Below are 23,071 nucleotides of genomic sequence, written 5' to 3' on the forward strand. Positions count from 1 at the left end.
CGGGAGGCTGAGGCAGGAGAATGGCCTGAACCCGGGAGGCAGAGCTTGCAGTGAGCTGAGATCCGGCCACTGCACTCCAGCAAGGGGGACAGAGTGAGACTCCGTCTCAAAAAAAAAAAAAAAAAAAATTAGATGGATGTGGTGGCGTGCACCTGTAATCCCAACTACTCTGGAGGCTGAGGCAGGATTGAACCTGGGAGGTGGAGGCTGCAGTGAGCCAAGATCCTGCCACTGTACTCCAGCCTGGGTGACAGAGTGAGACTCTGTCTCAAAAAAAAAAGAAATATAATTTTGCTTTTCTGTATGTTCTGTGGATTTAAGTAATTGGATTCAGAATGAACTAGCTTGTTAAAAGTTTTACTCTTTTTAACAACTGAATTTTGAAATAAAATGAATTCAGATTTTATTAGCTATAAAGTCCTATTAAATGGTTTTTATGGTTTAATCAAATTTATTGTATTGATGTTAGCAAAATCCTATTTTCTTTCTTTTATAGTTTATCTTATATCAGTGTATTCTGCTTTTTGGTTTTCTGGGTTTTTGTTTTGTTTTGTTGTTTTTGAGACAGGGTCTGGCTTTGCCAACGAGCCTGGAATACAGTGATACAATCACAGCTCACTGCAACTTCAACCTCCTGTACTCAAGTGATCCCCCCACCTCAACCTCCTGGATAGCTAGGACCACAGGTGCTTGTCTCCACACCTGACTACTTTTTAAAAATTTTTGTAGAGACAGGGTCTTACCATGTTACCCAGGCTGGTTTCAAATTCCTGGGTTCAAGTGATCCTCCCAAAAAGTATTGCAATTACAGGCATGAGCCACTACACCTAGCACCTGTATTCTGTTCTAACCCACTGTGCTCTTAGCTTGCAGAACACAGAGAAGTACGGCATACCTACAGCCTGGAGTCCCTTTGTCACTGCCCATTTTACGAGGAAGCCATGCATTTAGTTGAAGAAGGAAAAATTTACTCCAGAGTACTGAGGTACCATTTCAGTTTTGTTTATGTTTATGAAGGATATTAAGGTGTTTGTGTGGTACTTATTAAAAATGCTTATGAGAATAGGAGAAAATATGTTTTTAGGTCCAAGTAAAGAAAAAATTGTTTTTACATGTTCTGTCAGTATTGAAAAAACATGTTTTATATTAAGGTCCTGAGGTTAAGCCTTGTTTGAATCCAAATTTATAGTAGGCTTGATCTTGAATGTAGTTTAACAATTGTCTCCCCTGTTTATTACATAGAACTGAAATGTTGGAGTGCCTAGGAGACAGTGATTTTCTTGCCAAACTTCACTGTATTCGACAGGCTTTTCAGGTATTTTTTTAACATTAAGTGACTTCACCCAGCCACTCATCCCTACCCTCATGCTGTAGAGTCCAGTGCAACTAAACAGGACAGCTCTTTGCTCTTGATTATCCCTGTTCCTAATGACAAACATAAAGTCCACTAAACTTATTTTTCCTCCCCACTACTTGCCTTCATTTGTTTCCATATTTCATTATCCTCTCCCACCACTTCCCAGGCCCACCACACTTTGTCAAAACAGGATATTTTGATACTTCAGGAGTGTAAAAATAGCTGCTTAAAATAAAAGCCCTCTTTCTTATTATTAATTAGTATGTATTTGAGATTTGAGTCCATTATAAAATTGATTTTCTAAAAAGAAAGTAAAAATATATTTGTTTTCTTATGTTTTGGGGCTATAGGAAATTTATTTGAGACTTTGTAATATTATGTTGAACAGAATTTAAATTCAAATTTAACTCCCTTTAATCTTTTGGCTATAGATAGTTTCAATAGTTCTTTTTATTTTAGGAAATGAGGACTTTCTCTGTGAGCTGCCTGTTGAAATAGCACCACATGCGGTGCACTGTTTTAGGATGATTTGTGCTATTAAGTTGAATGTCCATTCACATTCATTATAGGTCTCTTTTTTCTTTGGGGATGAATATTTTTTCAGGTAATTCTTTCAGAGTCAGCCAACAGGATATTCCTCGCTGAGAGTGGAAGGAAAATTTTATCAGCTTTAATTGTGAAAGCACGAAAGGTAAACTTGTTCTTTTGGCAAGTTTTTACCATTTACAAAAGTTGTTTTTACCCTTTGAACTGAATGTTAAGACGTTACATTTTTGATAGAAGAAAAAGTTTTTGTGGATAGTTGCAAAGTTTCCCATTTTAGAAATAAATAACCCAAAGGGCATTAAGTTATGCTTGGGTTGAACTATCTATAAAGTCCACACTATTTCAACCAAGTTGTTTCTCATAAATTATTTCCAATTTGCCATAAAGTCTGTAAATGTCATGGTGAGAATTATCATTAGAGCTGCTGCGATAGCCATCACTATTGTTATTACTAATGCCTCCTCTTTTATTCCCTCAATCCTGTTCAGGAAGAGGGTTACAGGAAATAGTGTAGGTCTCAGTACAATATAAATTGAACTGCCTCATCTTCATGTAGTAGAATGAGGCAGAAGCAATGACAAGAACTTCATTCAGACTGTAAGGAACCACCTTACTTTATGCAAGGTTTGTCCAGATGATGAGAAAACAAAACAGGCCTTCCTTGAGCCATTTGCACACCTAGCTTTCAGACTCAATCCCTTTGAACTTTAATTCTTTCATTTATATAATAGAATTACATTTATATTACTTCATTTCAGAGGGTTTTTAGGATGATTAAATAAATTATAAATGGGAAAGCAACTTAAAGAATAAAGTGTTAAGAAGCATAAAATGCTAAGTATATGTAAGATGATACTATTAATACATGCGATTCCCAATGTAAGTCTTGTGTTGCTTTCTTGGCCTTCTCATGACAGATAAACTCAGTGATTTGAACTAGGGTTCCTCCAAAAGAAGCAGAACTGCAACAAAAGCCTCACATAATGTCTGCTATAACCAGATTTTCATTTTAAGGACAGACCAAAATAGGCATACATATTTGAGTAATAAATAGTTTGCTTGTGACATTTTACTGACATTCTTTATCTTGGCTTCTGCAAAATGTTGCAACAGCAAAGTAGTAAACCAGATAAACATGGCATACCTTTAAAATGTATTTTAGTTCAGTTACCTAGTAGAATTAAGATCCACCAGACTTTCTTGAAGAGTAACTTTCTTTGTAGCTTGTTATAAAGTTGAGTTTAGGGTTAAAATGTGTTTTCTTCTTCAGAATCCAAAGAAGTTTGAAGATGTTTTTGATGAAATGATCTATTTTTTAGAGCAGACCGATCACTGGGGTAGTACTGAAATGGAACTTGCTGCTAGAGGGGTAAGTTCAAGTTTTTTGTGATATTTATTTTTCTTAGTTATTTGCATGTAATTTTACATGAGTTGAGACTACTGTTTCATTGTCCTTGTTAAATACAGTAAAGCCACTTGTATGGTTGTGGGACATCTTTTTTTCTGACAAAGTCATAAACCACACTCCTTATACATTGGGGCAGTAGTTGTAAATTGTTTTCTAACAAGCCTTTTTTGCTGTTGTTGGCTCCTTGCTTCCTTCCCTCCTGTCCTCCTTCCCTCCTGTCCTCCTTCCCTTGTTCCCTCTCTCCCTTCTCTCCAAAAGTCACTGGCAGACCCCTAGCAGGGCAGGAATGGTGGCCTATGCAAGGACAGCTTTGGGTGGTACAACAGCAGCAGCTCAGTAGGGCTGGGGAATTGACTGTATACACAGGACTGAACAAATAAGTATACTGAGAAAAATCAGAGCCAGCTTTTCCCTGTGAGAGAAGGGAGGTATAAAAAGCTGGGATTGGAATTGGAGCTGTCAGTGTGAGTTCACAGTTTAGAATATATATGTAGATACAGATATAGAAATAAATATAGGTCCGGATGTGGTGGCTCATCCCTGTAATCCCAGCACTTTGGGAGGCTGAGGCGGGCGGATCACCTGAGGTCAGGAGTTCGAGACCAACCTAGCCAACATGGCAAAACCTCGTCTCTACTGAAAATACAAAAATTAGCTGGGCGTAGTGGCTCACGCCTGTAATCCCAACTACTCGGGAGGCTAAGGAATGAGAATTGCTTGAACCTGGGAGGTGGAGGTGGCAGTGAGCCGAGATCATGCCTCTGTACTCCAGCCTGGGTGACAGAAGGAGACTCTGTCTCAAAAAAATATATAGATATAGATATCGGCCAGGCATGGTGGCTCACTCCTGTAATCCCAGCACTTTGGGAAGCTGAGGCGGGCGGATTGTGAAGTCAGGAGTTTAAGACTAGCCTGACCAACATGGTGAAACCTGTCTCTACTAAAAATACAAAAATTAGCCAGGCATTGGGTGCATGCCTGTAATCCCAGCACTTTGGGAAGCCGAGGCAGGTAGATCACTTGAGGCCAGGAGTTTGAGATCAGCCAGGCCGACTGGTGAAACCATGTCTCCACTAAAAATACAAAAATTAGCCAGGCATGGTGGTGCATACCTGTAATCCCAGCTACTCAGGAGGCTGAGGCAAGAGAATCACTTGAACCCAGGAGGTGGGAGCTGCAGTAAGCCAAGATCGTGCCAGTGCACTCCAGCCTGGGCGACGGAGCAAGACTCTGTCTCAGAAGCTAAAGAAAAAAAAAATGAGTTTACAAGGAGCTGAAAGGCCTTCTAGGCAGAGAAAACAGTGAGTACAGCAAATACATGAAGACTTAATCTTTCCTTTTCTAGTGTTCCTTTATTCAGGAAATGGAATCAGCATCCATTTACTTCTGCAGGCCAGCAACCTGAGACTCATCCTTCACCTCTCCCTGATCCTCACCCACTTTATCATATTCATCTCTCAGTTTGTCAGTTTTAACTCATAAATGTCTTTCAGTTTCTTCAACTTTCCTCTCTTCCTGTCACCCCCCTTGGCCTAAGTACCTGTTGTCTTTTCTCTAGGCTACGTCAGTAGTCTTTATATTTCCTGATTCCCTGCTCACTCTTTTCCTCCCTGCATTTATTCTTTCCCCTCTCTGTTTCATTCCCCACATTTCTGCCAGAATGATACAGCACAATATACTTTTTCCTTTATTGTGCTTCACACAGTTCATAATTGGATATTTGCAGGATTATTTTGTTGCTGTTTTCCCCATTATACTCTAGGCGTCTAATTTGCTTACTCTAGAAGTCTGAGCACCTGGTACGGTATGCAGTATGCAGAGTGTGTATGAATGAATGAAAGAGCAAGATGTTCATGATCTGGTGGGGAAGACAGGCACATATACCAGTAACTAAATAACAAGGTAGAATGAGCATCCTGGATGTTATAATAGAAGCATGAACAAAGGACTCCTAGAATAGAGGGGAGGAGAGATTATTTTCACTTGAGATCTAGGAAGGAGCAGCGATAATGTGAATCGTAATTTTTAGTGGTGAGCTTTCATATTTGTCTCTCCTTATATTTTTTATTTTTGAATAAGCTGATTAAAAAAAAAACCCTGCTGTTATAAAACCATAAAGCCCTGGCTCAGATTTTATTTCAGCTCTATGTAATAATAATTTTTGTTTCAACTCATAATTTAATGCAGGTGAAAAATCTAAATTTTTATGATGTTGTTCTGGATTTTATATTAATGGATTCCTTTGAAGATTTGGAAAACCCACCCACATCCATACAGAATGTAGTAAATAATCGATGGCTAAACTCATCCTTCAAAGAAACAGTAAGTGGTGGTTTACTTTTCTCAGCCTTTTAAGTTTGATTAAAAAGTGTGGCACATATACACCTTGGAATACTATGCAGCCATAAAAAAGGATGTGTTCATGTCCTTTGTAGGGACATGGATGCAACTGGAAACCATCATTCTCAGCAAATTATCTCAAGAACAGAAAACCAAACACCGCATGTTCACACTCATAGATGGACATTGAACAATGAGATCACTTGGACACAGGAAAGGGAACATCACACACCAGGGCCTGTTGAGCGGTGGGGGAAGTGGGGAGGGATAGCATTAGGAGATATACCTAATGTAAATGATGAGTTAATGGGTGCAGCACACCAACATGGCACATATATACATATGTAACAAAGTTGCACGTTGTACACATGTGCCCTAGAACATAAAGTATAAAAAAAAAAAAGGAAAAAAAAGTGGTCAGCTAGGCGTGGTGGCTCACGCCTATAATCTCAGCACTTTGGGAGGCTGAGGCAGGTGGATCATTTGAGCTCAGGAGTTTGAGACCAGCCTGGGCAACATGGTGACACCTCGTCTCTACAAAAAAAAATACAAAAATTTGCCAGGTGCAGTGGTGCATGCCTCTAGTTTCAGTTACTCAGGAGGCTGAGGTGGGAGGTTCACTTGAGCCTTGGAGGCGGAGGTTGCAGTGAACCAAGATCACTCCTTTGCACTTCAGCCTAGGCGATGGGAGTGAAACCCTGTCTCAAAAAAAAAAAAAAAAAGAAGAATACTTTATTATTACACACAGAATATTTATTTGTGCATGTGAATTCTATATACACATATTTTCACTTTTTTCCTTTAAGGAACAGAACTTTAAAACTCTGAAAATGGAATCTTCTTTGTTCCAGAGTACAGTCTTTTTCCTTTAGTGGCTTTGTGTTTAATTTTTTTAATATTATTTTACTTTTTTTTTTGCCCTTACAACATACAACTTTGCTAATGTTTTAAAATTTAAATAATGAAATACCTTTGCATTAATATTTTCAAACAATGTGAGGACCCTGACTAGTTTTTTGTGTTTGTTTGTTTGTTTGTTTTGAGACAAAAGTCTCGCTCTGTCGCCAGGCTAGAGTGCAGTGGCGTGATCTCTGCTTACTTCAACCTCCGTCTCCCGGGTTCAAGCAATTCTCCTGCCTCAGCCTCCCGAGTGTCTGGGTCTACAGGCGTGCGCTACCATGCCCAGCTAATTTTGTTTTGCATTTTTAGTAGAGATGGGGTTTCACCATCTTGGCCAGGATGGTCTCCATCTCTTGACCTCGTGATCCACCCGCCTCAGCCTCCCAAAGTGCTGGATTACAGGTGTGAGCCACCGCGCCTGGCCGACTAGTTCTTATTAGTAATGAATGTATTGAACGTTTTAGACCCATAAACTTGGAACTTTTTTTTTTTTTTTTTGAGACGTAGTCTTGCTCTGTCGCCCAGGCTGGTGTGCAGTGGCGTGATCTTGGCTCACTGCAAGCCCCGCTTCCCGGGTTCATGCCATTCTTCTGCCTCAGCTTCCCGAGTAGCTGGGACTACAGGCACCCTCCACCATGCCCGGCTAATTTTTTGTATTTTTAGTAGAGACGGGGTTTCACCATGCTAGCCAGGATGGTCTCCATTTCCTGACCTCGTGATCCACCTGCCTCAGCCTCCCAAAGTGCTGGGATTACAAGCGTGAGCCACCACACCAGGCTGAACTTCTAATAAAAATGGAAATGTTTATATTGCTGTATATGAATCTTTCTTTTCTCTGCATGTATTTAGGCTGTGGCTTCAAGTTGTTGGTCGGTGCTGAAACAGAAAAGACAACAGATGAAGGTAAAATTCATTAAGACCTGAATTCCTTTGTTAAATCATTTAAGGATTCTGTCAAAGAAGCTTCTGAGTCACTTCTCTGGTGGGAATTGGCAGCTGTAGGAGGGGTAGGAGGGACTGTCCCTCAGGCTAGATGAGTGACTTACTGGTGGTGGGTTGGCTGCTTTTTTGAAGGCCTTCTTTCTCATCCTTAATATTTGATGTAGTTTCATATAGCAGTTATTGAGGCGTGCGTGGTATTTCAGCTAACTGGGAGAGGGGTTTAAAGTTGGAAACAGCTCTGATAAGTTTTAGGTTTTTGTTTTTTCTCTTAATGATATTATTATTATTATTATTTTTTTTTTTTTTTTTAAGACAGTCTGTTTCTGTCACCCTGGCTGGAGTGCAGTGGTGTGATCCTGGCTCACTGCAACCTTCGCCTTTCAAGTGATTCTCCTGCCTCAGCCTCCCGAGTAGCTGGGACTATAGGCGCCCGCCACCCCACCCAGCTAATTTTTGTATTTTTAGTAGAGACCGGGTTTCACCATGTTGGCCAGGCTGGTCTCAAACTTCTGACCTCAAGTGATCTGCCTGCCTCAGCCTCCCAAAGTGCTGGGATTACAGGCGTGAGCCACTGCACCTGGCCAGTATTTTTTACAGTTCTTTAATATAGTGGATTCCACTTAATTTAATCCAATTAAGAAATAAAGATTTGATTCTAATAGCTGCTTTATTCAATTTGGAGCCCCTACAAATAAAAAGTCTTAGAGTTTATATCCTGCCTCCATGCCTCACACCCTGTAACCTGTCTTACCTGCTAAGCATTGTTTTTCTCATACACTCCTAGTAGTAAAGGGCAAGGACTCTCAAGTGAGACTGTTGGGTTCAAATGCCACATACTAGCTATGTGACCTTAGGCAAGTTGCTTACCCTCTCTATGCCTCAGTTTCCTCATCTCTAAGAATAGTAATAGTATCTACCTCATAGTGTTTTGTTTTGTTTTGTTTTAGAGATAGGGTCTTGCTCTGTCATTCAGGCTGGAGTGCAGTGGCATGATCATAGCTCACTGCAGCCTCTTAACTCCTGGGCTTAAGCAATCTTCCTGCCTCATCCTCCCTGAGTTGCTACGACTACAGGTGCACAGCACCATGCCTGGCTGATTTTTTATTTTTTTTTTTTACAGATGGGGTCTTGCTATGTTGCCCAGGCTGGCCTCTAACTCCTGGCCTCAAGTGATCTTCCAGTCTCGGCCTCCCAAAGTGTTGGGATTACAGGCGTGAGCCACTGTGCCTAGCCCTCATAGGGTTTTTGAAGATTCAATATGAAGTGCTTAGAACAGTGCTTGGCATAGTGCAGTAAACAAGTATTGACAATTACAACATTATTATTTGCCCAAGGATATACAGTATTTTATCACATCCATATTTTCCAATCTTATAACTTTGCGACAGTATTGCCAGTTGCAGTGATTTTAAAGTATGGTCCTCACAGCATCTTCAGAATGTGCTGTTAGAAATGATTCTGGAGCCCCTATATTTGGATAATTCTTATTTAAAATGATTCCAGAGACCCATATTTTAAGCAAGTTTCCTTAATGATGATGATGAACTCTAACGTTAGGACTAGGAACAGACTTGTAGATGTGGGTTTGATTCTCACACTAACTAGCATGATTACAGTAAGTTACTGACCATCAGCTGACCCTCAGTTTTCCCATGTGCAAAACGGTGTTAATGCCTACTTAATAGGACTGTGGTAAGGATGAAAGCAATATCAACCAGCTTAATTTAAACATTAAACATTTAAAGAGTTTAGTAAGTGGTAGTTATAATAATAATGATATTATTAACATGTCTAACTTTATTTTTCTACTTCTTAGAATAAATATTGTACTTTTTTTTCTTTTTGAGACAGAGTCACTCTGTCGCCCAGGCTGGAGTGCAATGGCATGATCTCAGCTCGCTACAACCTCCACCTTCCAGGTTCAAGCGATTCTTCTGCCTCAGCCTCTCAAGTAGCTGGGATTACAGGCGCCCGCCACCATGCCTGGTTAATTTGTATATTTTTGATAGAGACGGGGTTTCATCATGTTGGACAGGCAAGTCTCAAACTCCCGACCTCAAGTCATCCACCTGCCTTGGCCTCCCAAAGTGCTGGGATTTCAGGCCTGAGCCAGTGTGCCCGACCTAAGTCTACTTTCTATATCCATAGATACCTATATGTCTCACCTCTTGGGAACTATCTTCTATACCTGAAATGCCAAATTCCCTCTGTACTAAAATAAATCTTACCCATCATTGAGCTCAGCTCACATAATTCCTTGCTAAAGTTTATCTAGTCTGCTTCAGCCCACACTAAGTTCCCACTTCTCTGACCTCATAATACACTTCAAGTCTGTATGGTATTTAGAACTTTACTATATGTAGAACATAACTTTTTGGCCCTCACTAACTAGCTGTGTGTGAATTAGGGCAGTTTATTTAACCCCTCTCCAATATCACTTTTCACATGTTTAAAATGATGTTAACATGACATACTTTTGAAGGAATGTTTTAGTAAATTAAATAGAAACTAGCACATTTTCTAGAATATAATGGGTACTCATTAAATGGTAACTGCTGCTATCTTATATTTTAAAAATGAGGTTTAGGCCCAGCACAGTGGCTCTTGCATGTAATCCTAGCACTTTGGGAGGCCAGAGTGGGTGGATCACCTGAAGTCAGAGTTCGAGACCAGCCTGGCCAACATGGCGAAACCCCGTCTCTACTAAAAATACAAAAATTAGCTGGGCATGGTGGTGCACGCTTGTAATCCCAGCTACTCAGGAGGCTGAGGCAGGAGAATTGCTTGAACCTAGGAGGCAGAGGTTGCAGTGAGCCAAGATGGTGCCACTGCACTCCAGCCTGGGTGACAGAGTGAGACTCCATCTCAGAAAAAAAAAAGAAAAGAAAATGAGGTTTAGAAGATTGTCTTGGAGACTGTAAAATAGAAAATAGCCCCCCCAGGAGACAGAATCTTAAGGCGTAGTTTTCTCTCGTCAGTGCTGTATAACAAATCCCACAGTGTGTTACTTAACAAGGGAAATTCAAAAAGTTATAAATATAAACTTAGAGTTTCCTAAAACACAGCTATATGAAGTGATACTTCACAGGAAGAGGCAATTACACAATTAAATACTTAAATGATATAGGGTTCCTTAATTAAAAGTTAGGATTCTAGTAAGAGTAGCTTAATCATTTTACTAGTTGTTGTTGTTGTTGTTTTTTGTCAGTTAATATAATTAAGTGATTGAGTTGGGCTTTTAATAGCTAAAACTATGATAGTCTTATCATAAAACTTATACAACTAAGGAACACTGTAGCATTCTTGTTGTTGCCTGGTTGCAAAGCTGATATGATTGCCTTTTTTTTTTTGAGACAGAGTCTTATTTTGTCACCCAGGCTGGAGTACAGTGGTATTATCTTGGCTCACTGCACCCTCCAACTCCTGGGCTCAAATGATCCTCCCACCTCAGCCTCCTAAGTAGCTGGGACTATAGGTACACACCACCACGCACGCCTGGCTAACTTTTGTATTTTTTGCAAAGACAAGATTTCACCATGTTGTCCAGGCTGGTCTCGAACTCCTAGGGTCAAGTGATCCACTTGCCTTGGCCTCCCAAAAGTGTTGGGATTATAGGCATGAGCCACCATGCCTGGCTGGATGGCTTTTTTATGAAGCATTTTTATGAGGTAAAAACAACTTTTAAGGGCGGGATATGGCAGCTCATGCCTGTAATCCCAGCACTTTGGGAGGCCACGTAGGGAGGATTGCTTGAGCCCAGGAGTTCAAGACCAGCCTGAGCAACATAGTGAGACCTGTTTCTACTAAAAACAGAAAAAATTAGCCAGGAGGGGTGGCATGCATGTGTGGTTCCAGCTACCTGGGATTTTGAGGTGGGAGGATCGCTCAAGCTTGGGAAGGTGAGGCTGCAGTGAGCCATGACTGCACCAGTGCTCTTCACCCTGGGCTACAGAGTGAGACCCTGTCTCAAAAAAACAAACAACAAATAAAGAAATGTGTCTCAGCACATATTAAACTATTGACTAGGATATGAAAACTATAAACTAGTCTATATAAAACACTCTATGACTCTAAAGGTTTCTTGTAACCTTATTAACTTCCTTAATAGCATGGCTGATGATTGACTCTTGGTTTGCCCTCAAAAACAGTAGTCATGAGCCTTGCACTGTAGTGTGCACCTGTAGTCCCCACAGCTCAGGAAGCTAAAGCAGGGGGATTGCATGAGGCCAGGAGTTTGAGGTGTTGCTAGACTCTGGTCTAAAAAGCAAATTTTCTTAAACTCCCACTGGTCATATAATGAATAGCAACTTCAGTTTCTGTACTAGAGAAAGCAAATAACAAGAAGGTAGAAATAACTTGATTCTCCTTTACTTCCCAACAGATCCCAGATGGATTTTTTGCCCATTTTTATGCCATTTGTGAACACATCAGTCCTGTCCTAGCCTGGGGCTTTTTGGGTCCTAGAAATTCTCTCTATGATTTATGTTGCTTTTTTAAGGTATGTTCAGTCATTGGGTAATTTCTCTTTTTTTTCTAAATCAAAGAGGAGATACGGTTTTATTCTGTTTTGTTTTGCTTTTGTAGAAGAACAGCTGTTATTTAAGAGTAAATTTATAAAAGTCACCTAAATTCAGCATTTAAATGCCAGTATTAACTATTTTTGGCATTTTATAATACCACTATTATTATAATGGACCAGTATTTTATAGATTTGTGCTTTATTGTGGAGTAGGCTCAGCATATCCATTCACCTTATCAATTCCCTAATGCAAGGGATACCCAAGCTTGAGCAACACAGTGAGACCTGTTTCTACTAAAAATAGAAAAAATTAGCCAGGAGGGGTGGCATGCGTGTGTGGTTCCAGCTACCTGGGATTTTGAGGTGGGAGGATCGCTCAAGCTTGGGAAGGTGAGGCTGCAGTGAGCCATGACTGTATGAATTTGAAAGTCTGGATGTTTTATTGTACCATTCTTTTTTTTAAATTATGTTTATGTGCTGTCAAGGTAATATTTTTATAAATGGTTTAGAAAATGTTTATTTTACTCTCATTCAGAACACATTGGTTTTTGTAGTTTACTTGACCACCCAAATGTAAGGTATGTGTTTTAGGGATTGGGAATTAAGTCTGTCATCAGTGAGCATTCTGACTTGGGGCAAATCATTCTTTGATGTTCCTTTTCTTTATCTATAAAATGAGGGGACCTAACAGGTTGATTGCTAATGACCCTTTCAGATATAAAATCTAGTGAATCAGCCGGGCGCGGTGGCTCACGCCTGTAATCCCAGCACTTTGGGAGGCCGAGGCGGGCGGATCCCAAGGTCAGGAGATGGAGACCATCCTGGCTAACACAGTGAAACCCCGTCTCTACTAAAAATACAAAAAATTAGCGGGGCGTGGTGGTGGGCACCTGTACTCCCAGCTACTCGGGAAGCTGAGGCAGGAGAATGGCGTGAACCCGGGAGGCGGAGCTTGCAGTGAGCCGAGATCGCTCCGCCGCACTCCAGCCTGGGCGACCGAGCGAGACTCCGTCTCAAACAAACAAACAAACAAAAATCTAGTGAATCAGTGAAGTGTGTCTTCTTAGTACTTCTTAATAACGTTTGGAAGATACGTTATTAAGAAAGAAGACAAATTAAATATTCCTGGTTTTCACTCTTTGAAATTACTTTTTTTATGGTGACATAACAGCTGAGACTTAATACTTAGTAGCAGGCAGTTTGCTTACAGTGAGTTTCAGTGTATATAATAACTTACTGAAATGAAATATCCTTCAGGATCTACCACTGATTTGAGACCTGAAATGTTCTTTGTTTTTCATGTGCCTTAAGGGTTTTTCTTGTACAAAAAAAGCACATTTAAAATTATAATGTATTATTTTATTATTATTTATTTAAAACTATTACTAGAATAGTTTATTTTTCTGTCTTAGAGTAGAGGCAATGCTCAAAGGTCACATTGAAGGAAAAGGACTATAACCCCTTACATTTAAACAGTGCTTTAGAGTTTACAGGCACTTCTTATAGATTATCTTTTTAAAATGTTTCCCCACCTCTTCATGGTATCACATAGGTTATCTTTTTTGATCATCATGTCATCCCTGAGTAGTAAGTAGGATGGGTGGTATTAGCCCTATTTCACAGAAAAAGACAATGAGCCCCAAAAAAGGAAAGGTTAAATCACTTGTGCAAGGCCCCTTTTCTAATGAGATATGAAACTAGCACTGGAAGTCAGGTCTTCTGATTCCTGATTCAATGCTCATTATAATATTAGAAGCTTTTTCAATGTAACATACCTTTGGTCTAATAAATGCCAATTTGTTTTATGTTCATTTTCCAGAATCAAGTTCTTTTATTTCTCAAAGACATTTTTGACTTTGAGAAGGTGCGCTATTCAAGCACAGAGACGCTAGCTGAAGACCTCATGCAGTTACTCATTCGCCGCACTGAGCTTCTAATGGCCTATCTTGAAGCAGATGCCCTGAGGCATGCGAGTAGTTGTCTAAGTAGTCATGGTCATGTTATGTCCACTGGGCTACTGGAAGCCAAAGTACAATAAGTACCGTAAGAATCCTGCAATTTGAGTGTGCTATGAAATATTTTAAGGTAACTATTGATTTTGTAACATATATTACAGAACCAACAGAATTGGTGCATGTGGATTCAGGAGGAAAAAAAATCTAGTAAAAAATGAGCAACTGTACTGTATTTATACAGAAGTTCTGTCATTGAATTCCTGTGTAGTGTAGTCATAGTGGCTTTTTGCACTTATTAGGTAATAATCAAAGTTGTGAAATGTATCTTTTACAAAAATATTGCTTGAATTGAAGCCAATATTTGGGAGTTAATTGGTTTGTCTTCTTGAAGCTGTCATTCTCAAAAGCTCTGTTTTTATGTTTTGCACCTTTAAAATGTACACTTTAGCCAAGATCTTTGTGGCCCACACATGAAAGAATATATTACTCCTAGTGTCAGTATATTTAACTTTGCCTAGAAACATATTTTTAATTATAAAGTTATTTGTTTAATCAAGTTTAGGCAGTAACGATGTTTAACATGTACTGCATACATTATTACTTGTGCATTTGCTTATGTATTTGAATCAAAGAAATTGTAATCACTGAATATTGTTATAGACTATTTAAATGGGCCACTTGTAGTGGCTCATGCCTGTAATACTTCGGGAGGCTGAGGCAGGAGGGTAGTTTGAAGCTAGGAGGTTGAGACTAGCCTGGACAACATGAGGAGACGCCTGTCTCTACAAAAAAATAAAAATAAATTAGCTGGTATCAAGCAGAGTTCCATGGAAATATTAACATTTAAAAGTAAAAATAAAAATAGGCCGGGCTTGGTGGTTCATGCCTGTAATCCTAGCACTTTGGGAGGCCAAGGTGGGCGGATCACCTGAGGTCAGATGTTCGAGACCAGCCTCACCAATATGGTGAAACCCCGTCTCTACTAAAAATACAAAAATTAGCCAGGTGTGGTAGCGGGCGCCTGTAGTCCCAGCTACTAGGGAGGCTGAGACAGGAGTATTGCTTGAACCCAGGAAGTGGAGGTTGCAGTGAGCCGAGATCGCACTACTGCACTCCAGCCTGGGCAACAAAGTAAGACTCCATCTCAAAAAATAAATAATTAAATTAGTTGGGTGTAGTGGCATGTGTCTGTGGTCCCAGCTACTTGGGAGGCTGAGGTGGGAGGATCACTTGAGTCCAGAAGGTCAAGGCTGTCATGAGCCATGATTGCACCACTGCACTCCATCCTGGGTGACAGCAGTACCCTATCTCAAAAGTGAATAAATAAAACAAATAAAACATTTAAATGAATTGACACTGAGAAATTTACAATTTATAAATTTATATTAACTGTAGTTTCCAAAATATGTTACTGTTGGTCCTGTAAGTTACAAAGAGACTGAAGAACTTTCTTTTTATACATTAGAGCATTTTTCCCTGGAATGAATATTAATTAAAAAGATAGCATTTATTAATTAATAAAGGCAATTTAAAATTTAGTGTTATTTGAAGACTGTCAACATCTGAAGGTATAAAACTTGGTACAGTAAAATAATTTCTCCTTTCTCCTACAAAACTTCCTTTTAGTTATTCCCACAGAAAACTCAGCCCAGTGGGAATTTGTCATATTATGCCCATGTTTTTAAAATATTCATATTTTGAATCTTACTGACGTTTTAAAGAAGGGTTTTTTCCTCCCTTGAATGTAAAGCAAAACTATTTTTAATCATGTGGAAGTATATATTTCATGTTCATTATGATAAATCTACAAACGAATTGTTTTTATGGGTGGGGTTCTTCTATAAGAGTATATTAAATGCTTTCAGAGTTGTATTAATTTTGTTTCTAAATAATATACCACTTATTTGGAGTGGCTAACTCAGTATGTAAGTAGATTAGATTTATTGATTTTGCCCCTAAAACGGGCTTTATTCATTTTAGGAGTGAGTTGCACAAAAGGACCTAAAATGCTCTGGTTTTTTCTTCTTTTAAGAGACGGGGTCTTGCCCTATTGCCCAGGCTGGAGTGCAGTGTGCTATCATACATAGCTCACTGCAGTCTCCAACTCCTCATACTAGATGCATGTGCCACCATGTCTTACTCCTAAAACGCATTTTTAAAAAGCGAATTTTTAGATGAAAGTGCCTAGTTTCTGATTAATAAATAGAAGATGAAAAGTCGGGGGGAAAAGCATAATCTTTTAAGATTTGTAAATTTGTGTATGTGCCACATTTATGTAAATTAACTACAAAATATGGAATTCAGGATCATGCTGTTTTGCATGTACTTTCTAGGTTATATAGCATGAAACATACAAATTACCACTGTTCTTTAGTATATAGCTCCTTGACTTTTCTTACATAGATGCTTAATTTAACAATTACCTATTTATAATTCTTATTATTGATGGGAATATGATTAGAAGTACCAAAACTAAAAATTCCATTATATACTGTTTACTTTTTATTTAATATTACATGTTTTTACCTTGTTGTGGTATCTTTGGTCTTGAATGATACACACACATATGTGTGCATGCACATGCATTTCATTACCATGTAGACAAGACAGTTATTGCTTATATTAACTTACCCATTTGAGGGATAAGTGTTTTAAGTTGTGGTTTTATAAGCAAAGCTATAAGTAAATGTAATTTATTTTAGAAAGATATTATTTGACAGCAGTTTTGAAGAATTGCACTATTTGATAATGCTGCTACTACATGAGATAACTCTGGGGAATTAATTTTATGAGATAAGACGAATGGCTTTCTAGAAGGTGTTGCTTTTTATTTTGTTTTTTTTTTCTTTTTTACATTTCATCTAAGAAAAAGTTGCTTATATTCAGCAGGATGGTTTGTCAAATTCAGTGTTTGAGTTTGTTTCTGGTCAGTTCAGTAGCTGCTACTTTAGCAAGATGTGGCCTTTCACAAAAGAGGTAAGAGTGACCAAATAGAATTTTAGGACAGTAAGTATAGGAAAAACCTCTCTATTGTAAGAGAAGAAACTTGAACTTTTTTTTTTTTTTTTTTTTTTTTTTGAGACAGTTTCGCTCTGTCGCCCAGGATGGAGTGCAGTGGCGTGATCTCGACTCACTGCAAGCTCTGCCTCCCGAGTTCACGCCATTCTCCTGCCTCAGCCTCCTGAGAAGCTGGGACTACAGGCACCCACCACCACACCCGGCTAATTTTTTTGTATTTTTAGTAGAAACGGGGTTTCACCATGTTTGCCAGGGTGGTCTCGATCTCCTGACCTTGTGATCCGCCCACCTTGGCCTCCCAAAGTGCTGGGATTACAGGCGTGAGCCACCGCGCCCAGCGAAACTTGAACTTTTTAAAGGAAATGTCCTCTTGAACATTCTGACTGCATGGAGAAGGGTACTTAAGACATATATAACAGGCCGGACGCAGTGGCTCATGCCTGTAATCCCAGCACTTTGGGAGGCCCAGGTGGGCAGATCACCTGAGGTCGGGAGTTTGAGACCAGCCTGACCAACATGGTGAAACCCTGTCTCTACTAAAAATACAAAATTAACTGGGCATAGTGGCGCATGCCTGTAATCCCAGCTACTCGAGAGGCTGAGGCAGGAGAATCGCTTGAACCTGGGAGGCAGAGCTTGCAGAGAGCCGAGATCGTGCCATTGCACTCCAGCCTGGGCAACAAGAGCGAAACTCTGTCCCAAAAAAAAACAAAAGACATATATAACAGTTTCCATTTGCCTTAAAATTGGGTTAAATAGCAAAAGCAATGTTTTTAAAAATGATTAGTTCAGAGCCTTTTAGGGTAAACCCTGTTTAAACACTCATGGAATTGCCCTTGCCACCATGAGTTCTACCATCCACTTCCATATGTAAATTGTAAGAGGGACTTCAGTTAAGTCAGTCCTGAGAAAATAGCCTTTTTTCTGGAAGAAAGAAGATAAATTTTCAGGCAATTTACATTTGGTATTTCTTTTAATTTCCTTTTTTCTATTTTGATTTCTCTACATTTTTGTTCAACTAAAAGAGTACTTATTTCTTCTTGAAGGTTAACATTATGTTTATTAAGTATCAAAATGGACTTATCTTTTAAAAAAGAAGACAAGTTTTCCATACTGTCACAGCTCCAAAGAACTTTCTATCTTTCTCATACAGTAATATTCTTTATTTGCATCCATTTACTATGATTCCATTAATTTGTTAAATTAACTGCCTTTATAAAAATATTTACAAATGTTTTCTTGCCTTAAAATGTAACATTTTCTACTTTAATTTCCAAGTGAGTGATTATTTGCATTACAAAGGAATTCTTAATAATTCCTGTTAGCCTAGGAAATAGGAATGCCAAAGTAACATTTAATGTACTTCTCTGTAACTTTTCATAATCAGAAATTTTTAATTATGTTTATATAACCCATTTTCATTTTAATGTGAATATATATTCAGAAATTATTTGATGTAAATTTCAAAATGATTATAGAAATTAAGCTGAATTCTAATTTTTGCTTAGATTAAGAAATATGTATGTGAAATTTAAGAATTTATGTAATCTGTGATTAATGGAAATAACATCCCTACTTTGTTCCTAATGAATATATTATGTTATTGTTTTGTTTAGTTTGAGAACAACCATGTATTAGCTTTACTTGGCTGATATCAGTAAATGTTTCTATTTCCTAAATGTAAGGCCTGTACTCATTAATTTGTGTAAAAGTAAAACACTACAGTAGCAGAAAAAATTGCACTGGCTCTTTAGCCAAAATAAGCACTGTAATGTGGATGTATTACTATTACTGCCAAATAAAAAAGTGATGGTACGTCTTGTTGATGTATTGAATATTTTAAACAATGTTAATATATAATTATGAAGTCACACTTGTCTCATCAGATCCTATATGAGAACATTCAGTCTCCATAAGACCCATATATATGGCATAGAGAACAGGACAACTGCAGAAGCATTATAACCAAATACAAAACTTTATCATTAAAATAAAAAATAAAAGGCCAGGCGCGGTGGCTCACGTCTGTAATCCTAGCACTTTAGAAGGCCAAGGCGGGTGGATCACCTGAGGTCAGGAGTTCGAGACCAGCCTGGCCAACATGGTGAAACCCTGTCTCTACTAAAAATACAAAAATTATCTGGGCATGGTGGCAGGCACCTGTAATCCCAGCTACTCAGGAGGCTGAGGTAGGAGAATCGCTTGAACCTGGGAGGCAGAGGTTGCAGTGAGTCGAGGTCGTACCATTGCACTCCAGCCTGGGCAACAAGAGCAAAACTCCATCTCAAAAAAATAAACAAAATAAAAAATAAAGATTAAAAAATTTATTGTTTCTCCATCTACCGATGTGGGGAAAAAGACAGTTTTGTGATGAATAAAGTGAAAGTACTTGTGTTTTAATTAAAGTGTTTGGATGATAATGCCATCAAGCATAATATAAACTTATCATATTGATATATATGCATCATTACTATTCATATATGATCTGAACCTCCTGTCTCATCAGTTCTTCAAAAAGCTTCAGATATATGGCCAGGTGCAGTGGCTCATGCCTGTAATCCCCGCACTGTGGGAGGCTGAGCAAAGCAGATCACCTGAGGTCAGGAGTTTGAGACCAGCCTGGCCAACATGGCAAAACCCTGTCCCTACTAAAAATACAAAACTTAGGCCAGGTGTGGTGGCGCACACCTGTAATCCCAGGTTCTTGGAAGGCTGAGGCAAGAGAATTGCTTGAACCCAGGAAGTGGAGGGTGTAGTGAGCTGAGATCACGCCACTGCACTCTAGCTTGGGCAACAGAGTGAGACTCAGCCTCCAAACCAAAAAACAAAAGGGTTCAGATATATTTAGTCAAGGAGAGGGATGCCGCCTGGATACCACCATAGTAACCAGATGGAAGTCACCTGAATATGAAAACAGATTCTTAGTTTGGGACTTTTAACAAATAGGCTAATTTTAGGATAATTATATATGCTGTAGATATGTATGCTGTAGATAAATGTACATAGTTATATTTTTAGAATTATTAAACATATAAAGTGAAATATATTGATAAGAAAACCATATAAACATGAGTAGAATCTTTCCTTAGCTAGGATACAGTGTTGGAGTGCAGTGGGAAACTAGAGCAGCATCTCATTCTCATTTTCTGTTTTGTCATTATCTGCCATACTTTGTTGTCTAATGCATCTTCTTTGATCCCACTATCTGAACTTAATGTAATCTCTCTCTGAATTCTTGTGTATGTTTAAAATGCTTCTCTGCAAACATCTTAGTGCCCTATTGTTAGACTTTATAGGGCTTTGCTGGAAATCTTTATAAATAGCTTTGTTAATCTTTCCAAACTAACTGTTCTTATGCTGCTTCTGACTGCTGTTTTTTTCTGCAGTGTTTCTTCTTATGCCCTGTATTCTCTGATACTTTATCCTGCCACTTCTTCCCCCGATCTCTTTCTCTTCTTACGCTACTGACATCTTTGATGAGGCTACACAAGCTCTTCTGTCTGCTAAGCTTCTTTCTTTGGCTTTTTCTCTCTGAACAGTGAAAACCCTACGGTAACCTCAATCATCTGGGCAGGGAAGGACTGTATTCTACTACAGAGAAGAAAAGCAGCCTTCCTTCTATGACACTTTTTATTCTTTACTTAAAAGCCACAGCAAAGCAACTGGTACATCAAACATGTCTTTTATGTGTGTCACAGAAGCCTTTCACAAGGTACATTTATATTTAGGAAATTACAGAACTTTTATAATTTGCTATGATTGAAACGATACCATAGTACTTGAATATAGAGAAGCGCTTTGAATTAGAAAACACTTGAAATATATGACTTCCAGAACTTTGCTAATTCTTATTTAATAATAACTCTGTGTGATAATGGTCCCAGGGGCTGGGCACGGTGGCTCACACCTGTAATCCCAGCACTTTGTGAGGCCAAGGCAGGTGGACTGCCTGAGCTCAGGAGCTTGCGACCAGCCTGGGCAACATGGTGAAACCCCATCTCCACTAAAATAAAAAAAATGAGCTGGGTGTGGCAGCGTGCACCTGTAGTCCCAGTTACTCAGGAGGCTGAGGCAGGAGAACTGCTTGAACCTGGGAGGCGGAGGTTGCAGTGAGCTGAGATCACATCATTGCACTCCAGCCTGGGCAACAGAGCGAGACTCCATCTCAAAAAAAAAAAAAAAGAAAGAAAGAACGAAAAAAGAGAATGGTCCCAGGAATTTTACAAAGGACCAGTAAAATAATGTGGTAGAAGATGAAGATGGATAATAAATATTAAAACAATTATATTCACAATCTGTTACAATACAACAAATCCCAAAATTTTAGCAGCTCAAAACAACAAACATGATCTTACACAGTTTCTGAAGGCTGGGAATTCAGGAATGGCTTAGTCTGGTGGTTCTCTCCTGAAGTTGCAGTCATCTGAAGGCCTGATTGGGGCTGGAAGACTCACTTCTAAGGTTTTCTCATTCACATGTCTGTTGTCAGGAGTCCTCAGTCCCTTGCTAGCCATTGGCAAGAGACCTTAGTTCCTACCAACTAGACCTCTCAGCTGCCTGAGTGTCTTTTAAGACATGGCAGCTGGCCAGGCATGGTGGCTCATGCCTGTAATCCCGGCGCTTTGGGAGGCTGAGGCAGGAGGAATGTTTGAGCCCAGAGTGTGAGACCAGCCTGGGCAACATAATGAGACCCTATCTCTACAAAAAACAAAAAAAAGACATGGCAGCTGGCTTCCTCCCAGATGAATAATCCAAGAAATCGCAGCAAGGTAAAAGACACAATGTCTTTTATAACCTAGATGTTGAAGTGTTACCACTTCTGCCATTGGTAACACAGACCAATGCTGACACAATGTGGGAGGGGATTACCCAGGATGTGAGTACCAAGAGGTGGAACATGTGGGGTTGTGTTGGTGGCTGGATACTATGGCAGGGAATCATAATAAATTATACATAATGATATAGACAATTTTTTTTTTTTTTTTTTTTTTTTTTTTTTTTAAGAGCGAGACAAGGTTTTTCTCTCTCTAACCCAGGCTGGAGTGCAGTGGTTCTCACTGCAACTTCTAACTCCTCGGCTCAAGTGATTCTCCTGCCTCAGCCTCCTGAGTAGCTGGGGCTACAGCCACATGCCACCACACCTGGCTTATTTTTACTGGTTAGTAGAGATGAGGTCTTGGTATGTTTCCCAGGCTGGTCTTGAATTCCTGTCCTCAAGTGATCCTCCCACCTCAGCCTCCCAAAGTTCTGGGATTACAGGCTTGAGCCACCGTGTCTCATTGACATTTTAATTTTAATGAGTGAATGAATGTACATTCTTTGGTCAATCTTTTGATATACCAAGGCCTTTAGTTGGGAGTATGGATTCACTCTATATTTCAAGATATCTTTGTTACATAAACTAAACCGCTAAATCAGTGGTCCCCAAACTTTTTGGCACCAGGGGCCAGTTTTGGGGAAGACAATTTTTCCATGGACAGTGCGGGGGTGGGTGTGGTGGATAGTTTTGGGATGAAATTGGTCCACCACAGATCATCAGGGATTATATTCTCATAAAGAATGCACAACCTAGATTCCTTACATGCAAGTTCACAACAGGGTTTGCGCTCCTATGAGAATCTAATGCCATCGCTGATCTGACAGGCAGCAGAGCTCAGGTGGTAATGCTCACTCGCCGGCCCTCACCTCCTGCTGTGCAGCCTGGGGTTTGGGGACCCCTGCCCTAAATCATCATCTGGAATTTCGAGTTTTCCTTACTTTTTTTTTTTTTTTTGAGACAGAGTCTGGCTCTGTTGCCCAAGCTGGAGTGCAGTGGCTGGCTCCGCCTCCCGGGTTTACGCCATTCTCCTGCCTCAGCCTCCCGAGTAGCTGGGACTACAGGCGCCCGCCAACTTGCCCGGCTAGTTTTTTTGTATTTTTTAGTAGAGACGGGGTTTCACCATGTTAGCCAGGATGGTCTCGATCTCCTGACCTCGTGATCCGCCCGTCTCGGCCTCCCAAAGTGCTGGGATTACAGGCTTGAGCCACCGTGCCCAGCCGAGTTTTCCTTACTTTTAAAGGAGAGAAAAGGTACATGAAAAGCATTG

The 23,071-nt window shown here is 39.6% G+C and overlaps 1 protein-coding gene across 9 annotated transcripts in view; it reads left to right on the forward strand.

Moving 5' to 3' along the window:
* Positions 1-17,044, forward strand: part of MIGA1 (mitoguardin 1) — a 98,276-nt gene extending 81,232 nt beyond the window's left edge. For 6 of the 9 annotated variants that reach the window (XM_050805529.1, XM_050805537.1, XM_050805520.1 and 3 more), the window contains 8 exons: positions 867-985; positions 1,243-1,315; positions 1,962-2,048; positions 3,174-3,272; positions 5,499-5,633; positions 7,401-7,454; positions 11,875-11,991; positions 13,832-17,044. In XM_050805529.1, coding sequence (XP_050661486.1) covers positions 867-985; positions 1,243-1,315; positions 1,962-2,048; positions 3,174-3,272; positions 5,499-5,633; positions 7,401-7,454; positions 11,875-11,991; positions 13,832-14,050 — 903 coding nt within the window. In that variant the 3' untranslated portion in view covers positions 14,051-17,044. The other 3 variants (XM_050805567.1, XM_050805553.1, XM_050805556.1) reach the window with 2 other exon arrangements.
* Positions 17,045-23,071: the final 6,027 nt, after the last annotated feature.

The sequence above is a fragment of the Macaca thibetana genome, chromosome 1 (assembly GCF_024542745.1).
Source record: "Macaca thibetana thibetana isolate TM-01 chromosome 1, ASM2454274v1, whole genome shotgun sequence".
NCBI lineage: Eukaryota > Metazoa > Chordata > Mammalia > Primates > Cercopithecidae > Macaca > Macaca thibetana.